Raw genomic sequence first — 23143 nt, 5'->3', positions numbered from 1 at the left:
ATGATCCTGCACACGCAACTCGCCAAATTTTCTCGAAATCCTTCTATTAACCTTTAATAAACACTCCGAGCCACTAGCCACATTTACATATTAAATCTCTTACTGGGTAGCCAGAAAAATTCTTCGCAGAAGCTTCGTCAACACCACGCGACCGCTAACCTGCTCACATGAGATAACCCACTTATGGAAATTACATGCCGAAATATTTCAACATCGTTGCACTGGGTGCAATTACTACGAAATCAGTACATCATCCTGAGTTCAAGCTCATTACCAGCTGCACCAGTCCGTTCACTCCTCATGGACGTCAACTAAAGGTGCGACAATACATTCCAATCCAAAGTCATGTTGTATTCTTCTTCATATCAAGCAACTCCCTCCTGTTGTATCCAATCTTCCTCAATATAGCAACCAATATTCTAAATTATGTACGTATACCTAGTCACTGTCCACCATGAATCCCAAATCACTCAATTTTCCCCCCAAGGCGTGTGGCTATCCTACCACAGAACCCGTATGCTACCTTGCCGCTCTCCCACTTTGGTCAACCATCTCCTTTAAGCAACTACTCTACTTCTGTTTTCTTACACTTGGCACCTTTTCGGAACCTAACCACCGCAAGGCACCTTCCATATGTCCTTCCTCATCCATCGCTGCCCAGTTGTTTCCCTAACTCAAAATCCATCTCTGTAGCACTTGAACCAATAGCTCGTTACTAGTTTTAAACCTTTCTGACAATCATCCTTCTCGAGACATCAATACTAGGAACGCTGCTTCGATCCTAAATCACTGCACACCGCGATCTCTAACGACTGCTTCCCCTATACCAATTCCTAACACCCTGTCGTGAAGGCGAGTTGAAGAAAACCATAACAACGGCGAACCTTAACGTATTTTACAAGGCGATGACACCATATCAAAATTGAGAACTCTACCACGCTCGAAAATATCAGGCTTCGTTACTCTATCAACCCCAAACACGAACATTCATAGCCCGATTGTCTTTTTCTCTGCTGGAAATAAAACATGGAACCTCTAAATCATGTACTGAGAAAAATCTTTTTTCAAGTCGTTTACTGCCCTGACACATAGACGGGCATTTTACCATTTCATAAACACTGTGCGATAACAACACATGAATCATCATAACGATCAATGTCAAATCTCAAAACCTTAGGTAGTACTGATACTTAATTTGAAATGACAGAGCAGAATTTCGCAAGGCGACGACAATAGCCCAATTAATTACACATGGAGAAGCATCATGTACTACATCTGTAGTACCATTAAAATTTTCCTTGATCCCCAATTTATAACAAGCGCTTCATGTCGCATAAGATTGAGTAGGAAGGAAATGAAAGCATAAGCCTCAAAGGAATCGAATTGCACGATGAGGAATCAAAAAGGGAAGTATTCCTAACAACCCTGTAGCCTCTCGAAGATAAGTACAGACGTCTCCGTACCGATCCGCAAGACTCTACTAGACTTGCTCATGAATCATAAGATCTATGTGAACGTAGTGCTCTGATACCATATTGTCACGACCAAATTTCACCTATAGGTCGTGATAGCGTCGGACACCACTGTCAGACAAGCCAACAATAAATACTAAATAAATTATCATTTTAATATTTTTGAAGTCCTAGTTGTTCCCCTCAATTAAATAGCAGAAGATGACATTTACAAAATACGTACTAATATCTTTAAAAACATTTCCAATATAGTGCAACCCATAATCATCTCAAAATCTGGTGTCACAAGTGCATGAGCATTTATTAGGGAATTTAAAATAAAATACAGCATCTGTCTAGAATACAAATTAGACAGAAAAATATAATAACTCTGAAGGAGATTCTGTTAGCTGCGGATCGTAATATAGAATGCAGGTCATCTATGTCCCTACAATTATTAACCACACCTCTGCGCCTACAAGGCCGCTATACATATATGTGCCTGCATAATAAAATATGCAGCAAGTGCAGTATGAGTACGAAAACAACGTGTATCCAGTAAGTATCAAGCCTAATCTCGAAGAGGTAGAGACGAGATGGCCGACTATGACACTCACTATGGGTCAATAATATTAAATAATCATGAAAATAAAAATATTTATATCAACGTGATTCACAGAGTTAATAATAATTTTATTGAACCAGCAGAAGTAATTAAATTCCTTCAATTCCAATAATTTCTAATCTATTAATTAGATCCTTCAATTTCAATAAAAATCCAATTTATCAAATAGCTTTACAAGCTGCAATTCAATTTCAATAAATTTTCAATTTATCAAATAGCTTTACAAGCTGTAATAAACTGTCCAAGTATCGTGTAATTATTATTATTATTAAGCACAATTTCTGCCGAGGTCGTACGGCCCGATCCAGAGTTTCGTGTACACTGCCGAGGGACGTGCGACACGATCCATAGATGCATCTATCCTGCCGAGGTGTTCGGTCGGATCCACAAGAAAGGAGGACATTTTCTTATGTACCTCCGGAATAAGAGTATTTATTGTAAAATTTATTCGAGAGGATAACAATTTATTTCAACAATTAATTAATCTAAACAAAAATTAAGCATATAAAAATTTCATATTTTTGTACTTTTCATAACAATTCACAATATACACATCAAATATTTTAATTAATAAAGAATACAATTCACACAAATAATTCATGCTTTGAGTCTTAAACTACCCGGACTTTAGCATTAATAGTAGCTACGCACGGACTCTCGTCATCTCGTGCGTACGTAGCCCCCGCAATTAGCAACAATTATTCAATTTAATCCCTATGGGATAATTTTCTCCTCACAAGATTAGACAAGAGACTTACCTCGTCTTGCTCCAATTTAATCCACTATAAGGCCTTTTCCACGATTATCCAACTCTGTTTGGCTCGAATCTAGCCAAAACACTAATTAAATGGTAAAAATAATGATATATTTATGTTTATAGACCAAATACAAGTTAGAATCACTTATCCCAATGTCTTTTCCTTGAAAATCTATCAAAAATCGCCTCTGCTCAAGCTCCAATTTATTAAAAATGGCGAATGGGACGAATGCCCTCTTTTATAATTCTGCCCAGGCAGCCTCGATTCACGGCCTCGATATTCACAGCCTCGATATTCACAGCCTCGATTCGCGCAGCTTCGATTGGCATCCTCGATTCACAGCCTCGATTCGCACAGCCTCAATTCACATCCTCGATTCTTGGGAGCTCGATTTTGGGCCAGAATTTCAAGCAGAAAGGAAAAATTGCAGCAGTTGTTTTAAGTCCAACTTTTGATCCGTTAACCATCCGAAGCTCACCCGAGCCCCTGGGGACCTCAATCAAATATACCAACAGGTCCTAAACACATCATACGAACTTATTTGAAACCTTAAATCACATAAAACGACGCTAAAACCACGAATTTTGCTCTCATTCAAGCTTAATGAAACTTAAAATTTCCAACTTCTACATTCGATGTCGAAACCTATCAAATCAACTCCGATTTACCTCAAATTTTACACACAAGTCATAAATAACATAACGGAGCTATTAAAATTTTCGGAACTGGATTCTGACTCAGGTATCAAAAAGTCAACTCCTCAGTGAAACTTTCAAACTTAAATTCTTGTTTTTAGCCATTTCAAGCCTAATTTAACTATGGACTTCCAAATAAAATTCTGAATACGCTCCTAAATCCAAAATCACCATACGGAGCTGTTGGAATCATCAAAATTCTATTCCGGGGTCATTTTTACATAATTAGACATCCGGTCACTATTTGAACTTAAACATTTTAATTTTTCATCAAAATTCTATATCTCGGGCTAGGGACCTCGGAATTTGATTCTGGGCATACTCCCAAGTCCCAAATCACGATACAGACCTACTGAAACTGTCAAAATACTGATCCGAGTCTGTTTGCTCATAATGTTGATCAAAGTCAAACTTGGCCTTTTAAAGCCAACTTAAGGAACCAAGTATTCCGATTTCAACCCAAACACTTCCAAATCACGAACCAACCATCCCCACATGTCATAAATTATTTAAAGCACATACGGGAAGTTTTATTTAGGGTAACGAGGTTCTAAAAATCAAAACGACCGGTTGGGTCGTTACATGGAGGATGCTCACCACTAGAGCAACCCACTCTTGTCGACTCTCGTATTATAGTGTCAGTTGAAAAGAATAATTGAATGGAAGGTGGAGCAAAGAGCCAACTTCAGGTAATCGGGACTGTTGTATGGTTGATGATTGATGTGTGGCCATAATTTCATAGTTTCGTACATTATGTGCCTTGCATTTTACATACTTTAATGATAAATTACACTTTATTTGTGCATAATGGAGTCTATTTTATGTGTAGGTGAATTGAAGATGAAAGTAGAGCAAAAAGTATACTTAAACGTTGAAAGTGTGCTCGAGAACAGTGAAAATGAGAGACCTGGCGAGGCCAGCCTAAGGCCAGGCTGAACCAGGCTTTAGCCTGGTGAGGTCAGCCAAATTCCAGGCGTTAGGCTGGCGACGCCAGGCCTGAGGCCAAGTCCAATCAGAGTTTTGAAGACTTAATTCGTTCCGGGTTTGATTAGGATTCGGCCCACACGTTTAGGGTTTCTTCTACACATATCAATAGACCTAAAAACACCACTTTGAGAGGTTTTTTTTTCAGCATCCACGTTTTTGGGCAGCTAGAGGCAAGAAGAGCTGGTGGAATCACCCCTTGGAGTTAGAATCATTATTTCTACATCTTTTCATCTTTACTCTCTATTTTAATTATGCAAAATATTTGGGATATTGTTACTATAAGTATGAGTAGCTAACTTTCTAATCTAGGGTGTTGATGGAACCTATTGAAGGATGATTTTCTTGTTACGTTAATATAGATTTGCCGTAGTATTTTCTCTATTTGTTCAACTATATTATTCTTGTGGTTGATTGAAGGGCCCTCAATTAGTTGTGCCTATTTAGTATGTATTACTCGGGAGAGAGTGCATATTTAGATAGTTGTTGAACAATATCACTCCTAAACGTATATGAGGGATCAATACGGAGGTTTAAAGGTAAGTTTAGGGATAACGAAACCTTGATGCGATCTGAGTGAGTTGTACTTAATGCCAACTAGCGTAATTCAGGAGAATATGCCTAGTAAATTGTGGTAATTACTCGGGAGAGAGTTACGACAGTTAGAGTGCTCATGGTCCATAGAGAAGACTTAGGCAAATTTGTAGGAAACGTAGCGAAAAAGATTACGACAATTGGGAAAATCATAACTCTAGACCTCCTTAGTCTTGTCTAGAATTTCATCCATGTTAGTTGATAATTCTACTGCTTTATAATATTTGCTAGTTAATTAGTAGAAATAAAAATTAAATCTTTATAACTAGAAAATTATTTGAACTTGTGTTTCTTTGCAATATTGAACAACTGTAGCTAAGCCTTAGTTTTCTGTAGGATTCGATTCCGGACTTGTAAACCGGATTATATTTGCAACGACCGCTTAGTCCTTTTTATAAGGCATAGTTGGGCGTGATCAAATTTTGGCTCCGTTAATGGGGAACTAATTGTTTAGTTGTAATATATACAATATTTAATTGATTGAATTAAAAAAATTAAATGCAGCATCATTAAATTTGCATTTAGTTGGTGGTATTGCATTAGATGCAGAGATTATGATATTTTATTGGGATAAAATATATAATAAAATTTTATACGTGTATTGGCAAGGCATGAATTAAACTATTTAAAAACATCTCCTTTTAGGATAATTTATATTTCATGTACAATAACAATTCACGCATAAACTATCCATGAATTATAAGTAATTAATAAGTAAACTAAACGATTTTAGAGTTATTTCACTATCACGTAAAGGTGGGAAACGACGACACTATGCTAACGAATTTGAAACGATTTTTCGTTTGTTTTGTCAAACCCAACTTTATTATATCTAATTTGATGATTATACGTGTTTTTTTGCATATTGAAACATTGATGATTATACGTGTTTTTTTGCATATTGAAACAAGACCAGAAGACAAGGTTGCACAGTGGCAAGGAAATTGAAGGAACGCCGCAGCCGAATGGTGGTGGAGTTAGAATTTTATTAAGGTATGTACAAATATAAAAAAGTGGACATACAACAAAAAATAAAGGTAATTGACCTAACTAAACAATGTAATTTTTTAACAAAGAGGTGTTAATTGACACCCGCTAGCATAAAATGACTCCGTCATTGCCTATAGAACATATATATAAGTCAAACTAGGTGATTATCAATATTCATGTATATATAATGAATCGTACATTTTCAATTTACACAAATATAGATATAGATGGATGTAACTTGACCATAGTATAGTGTTTTTATATTTTTATTATACTAAAATAAAATAAAACTGTTTTTGACCCAATCAATACGCGAAACGTCGGGATAATCAGAAAAGATGGCATGGCTTTCACAAGCAAGCAATAATTTGTAAGCAAAAGTTAGAACAAGAAAGTGAAAGCAGGCCCCCATGAGCTTACATATATAATATGATTACGATGTTTTGATTTGTTGATATCTCAACGCTTTATCAGATTATAAATTCTAAACAGTCCGGTTCAAGAAATATCTCCGATCATACATGGTTCGAGAAAGGGCCGCATCCTAAAAGGTATGATGTAGGCAGTCTATCCTGATCAATGGTTGATCCCACGGCTTAAACCCGTGACCTATAGGTCATGTGGAGACAACTTTAACCGTGACCTAGTGGTGGCAAAACGATTAAAAGAAAACAGTTAACCACCCATATTATCCACTAAAAAATGGGTTGGATAATGAACTTTTTATAAACGGGTCAAATATGGATAAAAACCATATTATCCATTTAGAAAATGAATAACTAATAGGTTTAATTTTTACATTTGTAAAATCTCAAATTGGGGGTTCCTCAAGTTTGGGAGACTAGAAATTCTCCCAAAAGTGATCATATTCATGAAGCCATGGATAATATGGTTACCCATATTATCCGTCGGTTAACCCATTTTTTATCCGTATTAAATATAGGTCAGGTCGGATAGTTTATCCGTCTTTTCATTACTCGTTTTCGACCCGTCCCATATCCGACCCGACCCGCCAGTTTACACCTATCATATTATAAACTGCAATGTAAATTTGCATACAAAAGATTTAATGTCATCCAATTTATTTACTTTGCAAATAGCGGAGTTTATTGCACAAACTGCTCTTTGAACACTTTATCAAAATCGGGTATGAATGATACCATGGGATCTAAATTGATCCCATGGTGGGTTTAATCTTTAAGATGAAATGCTTCACAATTATTTAGTATCACTATTAGGCTGTTTTTGCGTCCAAAAGGAATATTTATTTTATTTTGCGATCTCTGAGTTAAGTTTCAATATGTTTAATCATCACAACTTTTTTTGGCATTCTCTACCATCAAATGAATTCTTTGTGAAATAATTTAACAAGTTTCGAACTTTACCTAATAACGGGGTAGAACTAACTTCACTTTAATACTAGCACAGAAATGAAACATGACATTCCAAAATTGTGTTTATAGTGTTAATTGTCTCAAAAAGATAATTAGTACTAGTATGAATGATAGCAACGAAATAGTGCAGAGATTTTTATTTCACTTTTTCTGATTACAGAGGTGTAAAGGCATTCTATTTTCAAGGTAAAACTCTGTTTCTGTTTTCAGATTAATTTTAAAAATCAAAGACACCCCTCAAAATAGCCAAATTGGAAGGCTAGTCAACGTCTCTAATTCAAAACCGAACACGAAACTTTGGTTTCATTCGGCTCTTTTATGGAGATGAGTCATTTTATAAATCTAAGATGTGAACAAAATTCGGAAAAAAATAAAATAAAATTCTACCCATAATATCTATGTCAGCTTTTGGTCTAATACATATAAAACGAATAGCTTTGTAGATGATCCTTCTAGAAGAGAGGGATTCTAACAACCTTTCTAGTTATTTTGTTCTCTATTTCTATTTAATAGGATCCTAAGGAAAAGAATATTGTTTCCACCGAGCTAAAACAATAGGCTGATGTCTCTACTAAACCAAAGTCATCGTTTAATAGCAATTTTGCAATAAGAAATTGAAGATTTAGTTAGATTAGAAATCAACTTTCTATCTTCATCCATGGATCCTTTATTCATACTTATTCAATTGAAAGTATTGATCCAATTCCAAAATTATGTTTCGCAATTTCATAATCCAATTTTTCATTGTCTAAATGACCCTCGGATACAAATCACGAAAATGTGTATTTGTTCTCGAATCTGTTATTGAGAGGAAAAGGATTAAATCCTTTTAAGAAATAAAGTTTTTCTCAAATCTATTTTTTGTTGATTCATGATCTTAAAGATCGGTCATCAACTGGCACTTACTATCAGAGGCGGATCCAGGATTTCAAGAGGATGGATGCACTATTGTAAATAGGTGGATCTAGAATTTACATTTTGACGTGTTTAACTTTAGTTTTTTAACATGAATCCACTAGATTTTTGAAATTATAGGTTCAAAATTATCTTCTTTTTAAAATTTTAGTAATTTTCACGTATATATCTATGTTCATTGCCGAAAACAAAACCGTCCAAAGTGGAATTTAAACCGCCAATTTGACTCGTAGAGGTGCACCCAATAATTATTGCACCATAGGAGTCTTTGAACGTGGATGCACGTATATATACTTTAAGTAATCTTGAAGAAATATAACATTATTATATATGATTTACAGAGAGGAGTATGGGTTCACATGAACTCATATCCTAACAACTAGAAACGCCCCTGCTTACTATAAGAGATCTATTCAGTTTTGTGTTTTCGAGTTTGTATCCCTTTATGATATTTCCTCGTTTATTAAGATAAATCTGCAATAAAAAAATGGTAGCTCACTATATACATGTATACATAGTCCACTACGTACAGTCAAAAGATCAGTATGATTACTTAAAAAATGATGCATACCAACTCCTTAAGCCCATGCCCACATCAAAATTGGCAGGACTCCATCTTTAATGAATCAAAAGCTGGTTACAAGACCTATACCTAGTTCTTCTGCAAGTTCATCCCATACAGGAAGAAGAGTCAATACAACAAGGAATATAGCCACACCAAGAGCTGCTTTTCTCCAATTTCCGACCTCTGTTACATCATTCAAGCATGGTTTCTCCGGTGTCCTCTGTACGTCACACGATCCAAGATTTTTACTTGTAAACGACTAACACTTATATACCATGAAATAGGACGGCGATATTATTACACAAGCATAATACTTCATAAAGCAATGTATTTTTATTACCTGACATATAAGCACATACAATCCCCAAGGAAGTGACAGAGGTCCACCAAGCTGATAGCAGCACAAACAGAATGTTTTAAGTGACTGTACAATTTGCAACACTAAGCAAAAAGGGTAAAGGACAGATGTGTAAAAGACCGTAAGTGATTTGACCTCAATGCGCACATGAAATAAGTAAAAAAGGTTCCAGATTTCCAACCTAATACTAATGAAAACTTAACAGAAAGGGAGTGACAAAGAAGAGGGAACAAATAGACACTGGACAACGATTGCATATATGAAGGATAGACATTTGATCCACATATGCACATCGAAGTAATAAAACACAGGGCAAATACATAGACAACCACCTAAACTTGGCACCAATTTCCACTTAAACACATCGATTCAGACTTGTTCCTATTAGACACTTTAACTTAAGTCAATCTATACCTATTAAACACTTTGTGACTAACCCGTACACAAAATACATTGCGTGAAATTCACACGCTCTTACATGATAGAATAAGGAATAAAAAATGCCAAGTGTCTTTTCAGTTAAAAAAAGATTTTGAGCAAATGAAACAAATAAAACAGCCCCCCCTTATTTCTGGCAAATTTCAGAGTTAATTTCAGAGTTATCTTGCTCTGAAACAAAACAAGTGCTGAAAATTTCAGGGCTACGGCAAATGCTTTTACGGTCGGAGTTTGATGGCGGAGAGTTGAAGAAGGTGGTGTTGGTGAGGCAACGATGGAACTGAAACAAAGGATGTCACAGAGGAGTTTAACGGTGTTGGAGAAATAACGGCAATAACAATTAGAAATTTATGTGAGGTGTCCAATTTCCCTAGCCGCCTGAATTTTCAAAGTGAGTCATTGAATTTAATGAGAAGAAGGGTTTGATAAACACCGGAAGACGACAACGTCTGAGGAATATCATAATCGGAATTGCCGTCGGCAGTTGCAGTGGTGGCGGTGGGGTTGGTGTAGCTCTCTATTCCAAAGTCCATCATATTGCACAAACAGTAAATTATTGAGAAAAAGGCGCCTATAAGTTTTTCTTTTTTGTAATTATATGAGGTCCTCAAAGATCTATAGAGAAAGTTAAACAGAAAGAGAGGAATTTGTATTTTGTAGTGGAAAATTTAGGAAGACAGTGACATAAGGTTGAGAAGAAAGGGACCATGGCACCTGTGCGTTGGAGTAAGATTGAAGGGGGCAAAAAAGGTTCATGGTTGTTTATGGAGAAATTGGGGAAGGTTGAGAGATCGGTGGAGGAGAGAGAAGAAAAAGAGAGGAAAAAACACTAAAAGCAAAAATTCTGGTTGTTCACGCTCGAAAGTGGAAATTGGTGCCAAGTTTAGGTGGTTGTCTATGTATTTGGCCTAAAACATATTAGTCATAACTTTGAGCAATGTGAAGATTTACTTTTAAGTTCTACCAATATCAAATGACAAAAGACTGCTTACCACGCCCAAGCCCAGAAGTGTGTATGTCGCCAAACCAAAACCAATAAGTGATCCTTTCCCAAAGGCTCCCTGCCAGAAACAAAAAATGAAGTTGACAGTCGTCACACTTTATCTGGGACAACCAATTATCACTTAGCCAAGAAGCTCTTCATTTTCTGAGGTCACAATTCTTCACGAAAAAGCCAGCAAAATATATCGGGAAACCAAATTGTCTAAGCATGCTAAGAAGTCTCAACAGCCGCTATCTCGTTAGGAGCCCACAAGTTTGCAATACTAGAATCGTAGGTATTAGTAATATCTTTTCAAGCTTTGCACCGTTATTCATCTAATATTATGAAAACAACAGTCTACGTCAAAGTTAGCAACTTGTCATCATTCAAATTTCATAGGATGCAATTGATTACGCTTTGTTATTAAGCTTGACAGTGTCCCAAGTTCATGAAAACAAGTTGAAAGAATAAAGAATGCAAAGGCCACCTGCACAGCTCTCCCACCATCAAGACATCCAACTGGCAGCATATTAAAAGCCGATGTAGTCAAGCCACACCTACAAAATGAATTTTAGAGCAAGCATGCTAAACTTAAGCCAACAAAATTACTTGCAACAAACTCAAATTTACCAGCCAGCTATCACAAGAGGATGGATTGAAACCATTGCACCATGCATTGCTCTGTGAAAATGAATGCACATTAGCTCAAATGTTATATGCTAAAGATTTGAAATAGTGAAACGAAAATATATTGCCAATTTGGAAAAAGCAAAAAGTTCCCTGGCCTTCATGCACATAACTGTTAAGGTTTTCTTTTAGAAACAACTATATTTATGCACTTCAAAGTGATCAGCCTACAGATATAGGGGTTTTGACAAAGGGATTTCTTTCTTTTTTTTTTTTTTTTTTTTTTTGATAAGGTAATAAATTCATTAAAAAGGGGCAAAAACTTGCCCGTGTACAAGGATACCAAAAAGTAGAAAACCTTACAAAAAGACATGGTTTTCTATGAAAGACTCCCAATCTTCTATACAAATAGGAATCTCGTGGGTGCACCAAAAATAAATAAGCAAAAAGAGGTTACTCCTCAAGCGAACAAGAAAAATAACTCTAATGTACATATTGAAAATTATTTTCCAAGAACGTCATGCTTTCGCTCCCTGTGGAGGGCTAAACTTACCCATAACCAAGAGTGGCTCTGCTAATAAGCCCGAGAAGCAAAGAGCCCTGGAAAAGTGTGCTAGGAACCTGAACCAACTCTCCAGCAGCAGCAGGATTGGATGAGAGTAACAGGCCAACCGCAAACATGGAAGAAGACAATGCAGCACCAGCAAAAGGACCCGCAAGAGAAATGTCTACCTTTGCTTTGCGATCGGGAAGAATAGATTTGAACTGCAGGAACCAAGAGAAGATCATTAATGCATATGTTTTATGCTTAATAGAGTGATGATGAATTAGGCGGAATGACAAGGTTTAATGAAGTAGATTAATCTAGCACAGATCCTTCACAATGATTTTTCCCTCCATGCTAGACTCTACCATTGTCAAATCTGTTACATATGCTTTAACAAAATAAGTGACACTTTTTTTTTTTGGATAAGGAACAAAATAAGTGACACTTAACAAGGGCAAGCATTGAGTATATTACATATTAACATCATTTGAAGAGTTGCATTCACATCATCTTAATAAGCAAAGATAACATTTGATTCTCCTCCACCACCACTTCTACTTCTTTTCCCCCTCCTCAATTCACAGCCTACATTTAGAACTCTTACTTCACTCCTCTATCACAAATTTGAACTAACAAATCTAAAACGACAAAAGTCCTAGATAATGTGAGAACCAAATGGGTAAGGAAAAGAGAATTGAATAATATTATTATTAACACCCCAAGGGATTAATGTCCAATGACTATTGTATATTACAGAACCATCTTGGAAATCCTCGTGTTCTCAAAAGGACTTATACTAGATTGTTTGGAGGAGGCTGCAGCCAGAAGAAATTGCTAGTAGCATATCTCGAACACTTTACACCAATTCCCTGTAGTAAATGCATTCTGCCAACAGGCCTGCCTCTGCGCAGAAATGAAATGTAAACCCTACCCCCTTCACAAAAAGGAACCTATTAAGTTTCCTATAACCCAGGGTTTAAGCTTTAACAATGACAACAAGATCCATGCATAAGAACCACTTCAAAAGCATATTACCAGCATTTTCCATCTTTTAATAAAACCAGGTGAATGACAATGTACTCAGTCATGGCTCTCCTGAAAGCAAACAGCACATTGGGGAATTCAAAATAATTGATCCATTTACACAAATCTTTCAGAAAGTTTAGAATCCTCAGCTGCCATCTTTACTGTTTCAAGCATTGACAAGTGACAACAAATTATGCTAACCTGAGTGATTGCTCCAAAGCTTCCAAGAGTGATGTTTGGAATAAAGAAAGGAATGCTTAATTTCACATTCCTTGGAAATGCAGCCAGAAAATGCCCAATTTCCTGCAACAAATCAACTCTTCATGTAAAATTGAACAGGGAGGAATAAGTTTGGAGGAACAGAAATGATCATATGAAGGTATAAAACCATCTAAGGAGAGACTAACCACCATCTCTTTTTCAGTTTAACATCTTGTTTTATTCTACTATATTTTAAAATTAAGCTACTCTGGTAGAACTGCAGCAACAAACGAGCAAGGCAGAAAGGGAAATTTTTTCCAAAAGCAAATGAAAATGAAAGGTAAACTTCAAGCTGTCACGCGGAATTACAGCAATGTTAAGCCACATGTCATTTAGAGATGCAAAAGCTAAGCTTATCTAATATACACATACAATTGTCCCTTCTACATGTCTGAGCCCAGTACTATATAGTACTTATGACTACAATGTGATAAGTCTGTAGTAACTTATAGCTAATGCTTCCTTCTACTACTTCTGATCACGTTTGACATTAATTTAAAAGGTGCCTAATACCTAGAAATGGTTTTCAGCCAAGTATTCGAATGCATGTGGCAGCAATGTACAGTCACTTTTGACTTCAAAGTTCAAGCTGCACTTCAGATCAAATCGAATCCTATGTATCATGAGATGAGCAAACACATAGAGATTGATTACCATTTGCCAAAGAAAAGATATTCCTAGAAATCGTCACTAAGTTTGTGAAGTTGAACAATTAACATGCTAACTTATTCACCAAGCCCCTCACCAATTCATGAACCAATTATATATGTAGCAGGCTTGGTCCATACGACATGTTATGCACCTGCTTGAGGGGAAGTATTAGATAGCTACTTCTTTCATGCACCTGCTTGAGGGTAAGTGTTAGATAGCTAGTTTAGATTTATAGGTATACAGGTTTAACATTAAATGTGGTACTGTCCCACATCAGATATATACATTGTAAATGTGCCTATAAAAGAACTTAGGGGTAAGATAGTTGTCTTAATGCATTCTATCAATACTTATTAGACTAACAATTTTTTCCACGATTAACATTGCATTTTGTAGCAAACTAGCATAGCTAAATCAGTCCGGGACATCTTCATTGTTTTGGCAGTTCGTTTTTTTCCCCCCTAAAAGTAACCTTTCTGTTGAGATTATTTTCCCCTTTTCAGCAGTAAAAATGCTCTATAACTTAACACAGAGCTTCTACTCTGAGGCCAATAAATGTGCTCCTTAGTATTTCTATCTAGTTTAATATTTGTCCACCATCCTATTTTAACTTGAAACTTAAAACTTCAAAGTAAAAGAAATACTAAAATCGAAGCTAATTATTCTTTTTTGAAGAAAATCAAACCCTAGTCAACCTAACTAATGTAATCAATATTGCCAAAGAAGGAAGCCAAAACCTAAATTACACCATTCTATCATAATCAGCGACAGAACTGGGAACTTTAGAGAAGATTTTCATGTTCCTTTTGGACTTGGCTGACCCCTTCATTACAGAGAATTTCATTCGATCAACTAAAAGGATAACAAAGAAATCTTACATGAAATAACTGCACACCCAGCACACCATATGCCAACGGTAAAGCAGAATCCACAAACGGTAATAAAAGCTGCATATCTGGTGGTTCAATTGCATTTGGATCAGTAAAGTACTTAACTACCTCAGGAGGAAGGCGAGTTATCTGCTCAACATAAATTTAAGTCATCAAGTCAATTGTTAGAAAAAATAGAGAATTTTATGAGAAGAATAAGAAATGAAACAATGTCTTTAAAGTCAAACTGTGTGGTTAACGAGCAGACCTGAGATGCAATTCCTAGCTCCACAGAGGAACCAATAGTGAGAAGGAACAACAGAAAAGCAATTACATATTGCCAGAGAGTTGTTGGACCTGGTTCAGAAACTTCTTTCCGCAGCATACCAAAGCTGACTCTGGGCCCACCACGCGGGTCTGGCCCCTCTGAATTAGGTTCCTCCACCATGAACAGGTTGTACTTATCACCCATAATTTCTGATAACTGACTCTGAAGTTTGGCAAAAACATCCTCCCTCTTTCCTCTAAGATTCCCAAGGAAAAGAATGCCCTCTCCAAGATCTCCAAATGGTTCTTCTTTAGTCACCCAAAAAGTAGAGTAGCCAAATAACTTTTCCTTAATGAACTTCACATCACTGGGATCAACCTTTTCTGGTCCAAGAAGTTCCATCAACTTAAAAGAATCTACTTGGAAATTATTATAAGTTGATCCAACAGTGGATATTGTTGGCTGCCAAGAAAGCAAACACATTCAGTACATTGGTTTCTCCTCTTCATCTGTTTAATGTTTCTTCATATCAATGTTTTAAAAGGCGTGGGCGTAAGGCGAGACGTTTTACATATGCCTCAGCGAGGCGTAAGCCCATAGGTATTTAATTTTTAATATTTTATAAAATAATATAATTACAATAAATATTTATAAACAGGTAAAATTGCATAAAAAATGAAGAAAACTATAAATATGTGAAAAATATATATATAGATGTGCTTATATATGTTTGTGCGCGCGCGCGCGCGCTTCATCCCCACAAAAAACTAGTCAAAACAATATATTATACGCTACTTAGAAGCTCAAGTAACTTGAGTCGAAAAGAATAAAGTTTTCTACATGGAGGAACAAAAAGGATGACTAACCTTCAATTTGAACTTTGAACTATGAAAGAGAATGGAGTTCTCTTTGTATTTGTAAAAAAAAAAATTGAATATTCGTTGCTTTTGGGAGATATTAGCAGACTAGCGGACAAGATAAAGAATTAGAAAAGACCATGAATTGGGGCTTCAATCAATAAAAAAGGTATTGACTTTTAAATTTAATACATTTCAGTTCCTTTTAAAACTTTTGAGTAATTACCAAGCTGAATTTTGAAAATTTGGGTATTATATGAAGGGCTTATTCAACAAATTTTGTTTTAATTTGAAAACCTCTCTGGGGCTTACGCCTCACTAAAACAACTCGCCTCAAACACCCGGGCGTACGCCCCGAATTGCTGGGCGTATGCCTCTTGAGACTTTCGCCCCACACCATCGCCCCGACGCATTTTTGGTGTGCCTCGCCCCAGGGCTCGCCCCGAAAACGCCTTTCAAAACATTGCTTCATATCATGAAGCTACTCTTTATTTTGACCATTATAGGAATACATGTGGCGAGCTTCTTATGAGCCAACAGAGATTACTTGAACATTTTCTGACTACAATGTAATAAAGGATAATTATTTGACACTTTTCTTGCTATCTTAATGACCAGATAAGTTTCTTAAATTCATAGACACCCCAGCCACAATTCCTTTAAACCAGTCACTTAGTTGAAATATAAACAGTACTCCTATATAAAAGTGAAAAGCCTTCGGTATTGCAATTTCAAAAGAAACTAGTTGTAAGATTTCCCAGTATCAGTGCTGTTTTTGAAATGATTCCAATATTAGTGTTTTCTAAAGTGAAAAATGCAAAGAAGCAATAAGGTCCATGAGACTTGAAACAAAAAACGAGTAGTGAAGAGCATGCTCCTTTGAAGTGACGCAAGTTACAGAGAATTAAAAAATATTAAACATATATGAATTTAGTACTAAAACAATCAAATCGCAATTAAGTAACTAATTTTTAGCATCCTATTTACAATAATGTTGATACTAATGCAATTCCTCAAATGTGAGATTCAAAGAACAAGTGATTCTCGTCAGGATCACTTTGTGTCATGTTTGAAGCGCATACTTCTTCAGAGTGCATGGCTCTTGTGCTTCGCATCGCTTCATTTGCATTAAATGACGAAGTGATAGCTTTTAATAATTCCGCCAAATAGGCAAATTGCTTTTAAGCTTTGCCATTCAAGATCAGATTTTTCAATATTTCTCTCCATTCATTTCCTTAAATGTATTTCCTATCCGTATAAGCAAGTCAACAACCAGGGAAAAGGGCATATGAACACCTAGCTGGAAGAACAAGTTCTCCTACTGCATAAGCCTATATCATAGTACAACAACCAGCTGCATAAAGAACTACACACAATATACTAGTAATAACTAATACTTAATTACTTATATCATCAGTTATCAGTTAAATACACTTATCTTCTCTTCGTTTACGCCAAATTTTCCTCCTTTCATCCATACCAAATTCTAAAAATATAACTTGAAGCAATAAACTTAAATATTTAGACAATAACAACACTAACATAAAATTAAAATATCTAAAAAAACGGAAAAAAAAACTCAGATTTTTTAAAAACAAAAACAAAAGAGAAACTGACTCTGGAAGAAATTGACACCGGAGAATCATCCGAATCATTTTCCACACCGCTGGCGCCACCGCCGCCGTTCCTTTCTTCAGTGGTTTCTTCAGTAACTGTAGCCAAATTTGAAGAATCCTTTTCCAATTTCCCATCGCTACTGCTACCACTGTCATTGCTACTGCCATTGCCACTACTACCGCTACTACACCTAATAATCAATCGACCGAAATTCCGTTTGGACATTCTCTTCAATTGGATTCTTCGACTGAAAGTGTAATTAACTGGAGGATTCAAACGGAACCTTATATTCATTGAGCTGAAACTGCAGCTCGTTAGCGTTCCCATTGTGATGAATAAAAACCAAACAATAGTTGATTTTGTTCTCAATGGTGAAAAATGTAATTGGAAGATGGTGAGGTTTGAGTAAGAGCATATAACAAAAGAATATCTTCTTTATTTATTTTTTTCTTACATATCAGAGATACAATTTATTTATTTATTTTATTTTGGTTCATATTTTTGTTTTTTTTAAATCATTTTACGAATAGGAAAAAGTAAAATGTGGCCCTAGAAGTATGAGGTTTTTCTTTTGGGTCCAACTTTTACGTTTACCAATTGCCTGAGGAGTATTATCCAATTAAAATAAGAATACTTGTATTAATATTTAGCAATACCTAGATAAGAACACCTAAAATGACAAAATTATCTGTCAAGGTAAGCGCCTCGTTTTAGTTAATTTGTTTCAATCAGAGTAAAAATCGTTACAGCATTATCTAGTGAGAATTCTTAATAAATTTTAACTCTGATTTACTTTTAAACTAGAAGTTATACATGTATACTGATTATTGAATCTAATTCTTGGCCTGCTTATAAGAAATTCACGCAGAATAATCTATTTATTGTTACACACTGCTCACATAAATTAACGTTCCAATAAAAAAAATTCTATTATAATCCAGTAAGACCCTAAGAGTCTTTTTTTTGTGTGTACACATGAACTTTATTTTGAGGACAAAAAACGCAATCGATTCTTGGTACGTCTAAATATTTTGTCATTGGTGATTATTTCTACGCTTTGCTAATTAAATATGCAATTTACTTGTGTTATTTAAAGAGTTTCAAATTAAAACTTATATTCATATGAAGAAAAACATCTTTTAGTTTCACCAAACTTTGGATGAGAAACGAACAAAAAAGTTAGATGGTAAAAGTAAGATTTCTTCTTTAAATATGTAATCTCAACGCTTTGGATCTACTAGCAAGGCCAGGTTCCAGCTGCAAACTCTGAAGACTGACCCCTAACAATCCCAAGGGAAGGAAAGTTCAAAGATTTCAATATCATATGTGCAGACACAGCAGGAAACAAGGCAACAAATGATCACAAGGGAGTGGTAAGAAACAATTGTCCAACAAGCGCTTGGCAATATATGATATACCATAGGCAAATATTCCACATTTGCTACACAAGCAGCTGCGCTTAAATACAGGCTATATGCATCTCTCAGAAGCTATTCAATGGTTGAGCTCATATTAAGATTTTGTACTAGCTGTGGAAGGTTTTCCAGGAACAAGGTGAAGAGGGTACCAATCAAAAACATTAGAAAAAATACAAGCAATATCTTTCCGATGTAGAGAGGGCTGACAGCAGCTTGTGATTTTCTCCTTGCAGAGTGAGAGTTGTCTGAAACCTGCAAACAATGAAAGGCAGAGAATCAGAAAGTATGTCTGCTTTTCTTCTCATGCATAGCAGTGGCGAAGCTAGGAATTTCCCCAAGGGTGTTCAAATTTGAAAGAAGTGAAAAAAATTCCCGAGAAAGGGTGTTCAATATGTGTTATATACCTCTACAATGTAATATTTTACCTATATAAACAGTATAAATTTTTCGACGCAGGGTGGTCAATTGACCGCCCTTATGACCATGTGGCTTCACCCTTGATGCATAGCTTCGAGTTCAATCACTTTTGAGACTTTAGCTAAACTTACTCTCCATCTAAATCACATAACCCCACAAAACTTTTGGGTGGGAGGCACCCAGAGATGAGAGGAAAATGAAAACAACAGAAAAACATTAAGGGAAGGGCCATAAAGAGTATTTCTTATACTTGAGGATTCTATATTATTCATAGTTTTTAAACTAACTAATATCAGATTATTTCAGCACCTTAACCAGAGTGTTAATATTCTTCTTGTAACCACATTCCCTTCTCCTCCTCCTCCTTGTCAATCAAAAAAGAAGAGATGCCTTATCTCCTCATTTATCATGAGCATGAACAGAATTCCTTTACCTCACATTATAAAGAAAATTAGGCTAATTGCTTCTTTCAATACTGAATTATAAAAAGAAAATACACTCTGCTGAGTATCCATTTTACACAATTTTACACTTCCATATGTATGTAGGTATTCCTTTCTGTCCAATGGAGTCTAGATACTGCAACACTGCAGGAAAATTTAACACGTATAGGCCTCCAAACATGTTCTCTCTCCTTATCTAGTATCTGATGGGTGGAGACAGATTTAAGAAAGCAAAAGTATTAAAAGATTCAGATGCAAGTGATATAAGAAAGTCTGGAAATTGGCATAATGCGCATTTATACACAATTTCCTAACAAAATTTGATATATGTAACTGGATTAAGGAATGGCACTTATATCTGGCATACATCTCATTTCACTACAATTTTCAAATACAAATTTGACATATGTAAACTGAAGAGGGTTTAAAAGCTAAAATCACTAAGAGAACGACGAAGTTTCCAAGTGCAAATAATCAGTAATCATCTGAGGAGTACTCAAAGACTTTAAATTTTTTTGCCAGTGAAGAAAACAATGACAATTCTGAAATAATATCTAAATACATGAGAATGCAGGGGGGTTATTATAATGCCTTCTATTTTGTATCTGCATTCAACTGAGCCTTAAGTTTGCAGCTTGTAAAGCAAGGAAATGCAAATTTAAACCACAGGAACAAGAATAGCTACCCAAAATTGACAATGCACACTTAAACAGACACAAATACACATACATGGAGAGGTACGAGGGATTTGCCTAGTAAATATAGATTCAAAACACGAACAATATGAAAGATATTATATTGAATGTCCACTTCACTTTATTAATCATTTCCAAAATAGTGTCTACTTTATTTTTGGAGAAGCTTTTAGAATCACAGTGGAGTAATACACAATCAAATTGTTACTTTGTAACTCCTTTATAAATTTTCATACTGCTTCAATCTAATATATTTCTATTAAGCACAAGACAAAACAAAGAAAAAGGCAACTAGTTAAATGTGAACCTACTGCTGTTTAACTTCCAAGACATGTTAAATGTGAATATTCAAATTGGGAAATGGAAAGAATGATAATTCATGTAAAAAGGATAGGTAATTTGATTTGTGTGGTTACAATCATACCGGAGGAACAAAAGCTGGTTGCGCTGCTGCGTAATCATCAGGCGTCCCTCTTGAAAAACCTGCTGCAAGAGAATTACAAAAAATCTTACCACTGACAATTTCCTATTTCTAAGCAATTCAGGTACCAAAAACAATTAAAAATCATAATAGTTTACTTGTTGTCTCAGTGGCTGGCTGCAATTTCCATCCTTTCCCGTAATTCACAAGAATTGAGTTGGGGCCAAAAATGACAGGCACTTCCCCATCTTTAACAGCTTCAATATAGGCTACGGGTGGGTTTGCCAAGATAGATTTAATCCTACTGTCATTGATAAATTTCAGCGCGAATTTTGCCTCTGTTCCAGCAGCAAATCGCCAAGTCTTGCCAGTGCATTTGCAAATCACTTCCACAAACTACAATGCAGAAATTAGAAAAATCAATTTCAATTTCTGATTGCAAACATATCCAGCTTTTTTATAAGTAAAAAATTCCTAAATTTCATTCTGCTGAATGATCAAATGGGCAACAATCAACTGTATCAAAACACACAATTTCAGAAGGATCAAAGTACAATATCACTCAGAAACTTCAAGGTAGCCGTTAGAAAATGACAATTCGAGTAGAAATTAGAAACAACAATTTTACTTATAACAAGAATACCCAATTTCATAGTGAAGTGAATGATCAAATGGGAAGTAAAAACCGTATTAATACCATAATTTCAAAAGGATCAACAGATAATATCACTTTCAGAAACCTCAATGTAACAATTAGAAAATGAATTAGTCTTGTAATACTAGAAAAGGGTAAAACCAATTCTAATTGCAGATTACAAAACTACACAATTTTGTTATTGCACTGAACGATCAACGGCCAATAATTAATTGTGTAGCAGAATTTCTTCAGGAAGAAGGGAACCTTGGAGCAATGGTAAAGTTGTCTCCGTATGACCTATAGGTCACGGTTTCGAGCCGTGGAAGCGGTCACTAATGCTTGAATTAGGGTAGGCTGTCTACATCACACCCCTTTGGGTGCAGCCCTTCCCCGGACCCTGCGTGAACACGGGACGGGATGCCTTGTCCACCGGGCTGTCCTTTTAGAATTTCATAAGGATCAAAGGATAATAATCACTTCCAGAAACCTCAAGGTAGCAATTAGTTAATGAACTATTCTAGTTGAAATTAGAAAGAGAAAAAAAAGGAGAAATTTTTTAGTTGCACAATACAAGAACACTCAATTTCATCGTGAACTGAATGATCAAACAGTCAATAAAGAACTGTATGAAAAAACACAAAATTCAGGATAGCAATTAGAATATGAACTATTCTAGCAGATATTACAGCAAACAACTGATTACAAAAGAGGGACAATTTCATTGTGAACTGAATAGTGAAACGAAACATAATTAACCATATAAGAACCATGAATTCAGAAAGAACTTACAGAAATTACAATATAGCAATGAAAAAAGAAAAAAAAACAATTACAATTCGAACTGAATGATCAAAATGGTCAATTCCACAAACTACGGGAATAAAAATCAGAGATTGAATTCACATTGTTAATCATGAAAAATACCCAACTATAAGCAGGAATCAAAACTGTAATTGCAGAAAAAAGAAAAGAAGATAGAGGTATTACAGAATGAGATTGTTCTGTGGGTTGGTTGATTTCTGTTTCTTCTTTCAGTTCTCCCATGAGCTGATTATTTCTGAAAAATGAAGAGAAAGTCAATCTGGTGGTAGAAACTCGAACGAATTATCCTTCTCGTGACCGGGGTTTTCTTTTTCTTTTTTTTCTTTTTTTGGGGGGTAGTTTGCACGTATAGCCATCCTTTGGGCTGCTATTTAAGTTTCAACCAGGGTTTAAAAATTATTTAAAACTAGCCAATAACTTAAAAATTGGGCAGCTCTTATGAAAATATTATTATGGATGTCCATTTATTATTTCGCCATAGATAATCTTCCTGAATAAGATTATTCATTTAGTATTTTATTGAAATTTATCTCCAAGCAGTTGATGCAGGCAGGTTGCAAGCAACTCAATGAAATGACTTGGATCAGCTTCTTATTAAATATGCAGGTTGCGAGCAGTTCATTCAAACAGCTTACAAGTAGCTCAAGAAAAGTCTCGCAGCTGCTCCCTTTATTCTATAAATAGGGGAGATTTCAATTCATTATGTACATCAGTTTGAAGTTGAATAATATATCAATCTCTCTCTATACTTGTTTTCGATTTATTTACTTTATAATTTTTATTTTATAACACATTATCAGCACGACATTCAAACTGTT

The 23143-nt window shown here is 35.5% G+C and overlaps 2 protein-coding genes across 3 annotated transcripts; both read right to left on the bottom strand.

Moving 5' to 3' along the window:
- Positions 1-8881: 8881 nt before the first annotated feature.
- Positions 8882-17917, bottom strand: LOC107807111 (putative zinc metalloprotease EGY1, chloroplastic). Its single transcript, XM_016631417.2, has 10 exons — positions 17473-17917; positions 14999-15460; positions 14740-14880; positions 13151-13252; positions 11930-12141; positions 11380-11430; positions 11237-11306; positions 10760-10828; positions 9312-9362; positions 8882-9191 (listed from the first exon to the last, which is right to left on the bottom strand). The coding sequence occupies exons 1-10, from the start codon at positions 17797-17799 to the stop codon at positions 9033-9035; spliced, it is 1644 nt and encodes a 547-aa protein (XP_016486903.1). The 5' UTR covers positions 17800-17917; the 3' UTR covers positions 8882-9032.
- A 929-nt stretch (positions 17918-18846) lies between these two features.
- LOC107807112 (uncharacterized) lies at positions 18847-22652 on the bottom strand. 2 transcript variants are annotated; one of them, XM_016631420.2, is made up of 4 exons: positions 22491-22652; positions 21025-21262; positions 20870-20928; positions 18847-19142 (listed from the first exon to the last, which is right to left on the bottom strand). In XM_016631420.2, exons 1-4 carry the CDS (start codon positions 22545-22547, stop codon positions 18963-18965), a joined length of 534 nt encoding a protein of 177 aa, XP_016486906.1. In that variant the 5' UTR covers positions 22548-22652; the 3' UTR covers positions 18847-18962. The 2 variants fall into 2 exon arrangements, with proteins under 2 accessions (XP_016486906.1, XP_016486904.1); XM_016631418.2 differs by having other exon boundaries at positions 20870-20931; positions 22491-22648.
- Positions 22653-23143: the final 491 nt, after the last annotated feature.

The sequence above is a fragment of the Nicotiana tabacum genome, chromosome 24 (assembly GCF_000715075.1).
Source record: "Nicotiana tabacum cultivar K326 chromosome 24, ASM71507v2, whole genome shotgun sequence".
In the NCBI taxonomy this organism is placed as follows: Eukaryota; Viridiplantae; Streptophyta; class Magnoliopsida; order Solanales; family Solanaceae; genus Nicotiana; species Nicotiana tabacum.
The sequence above is the reverse complement of the archived record's forward strand: the minus strand, read 5'-3'. Positions and strand labels throughout refer to the sequence as shown.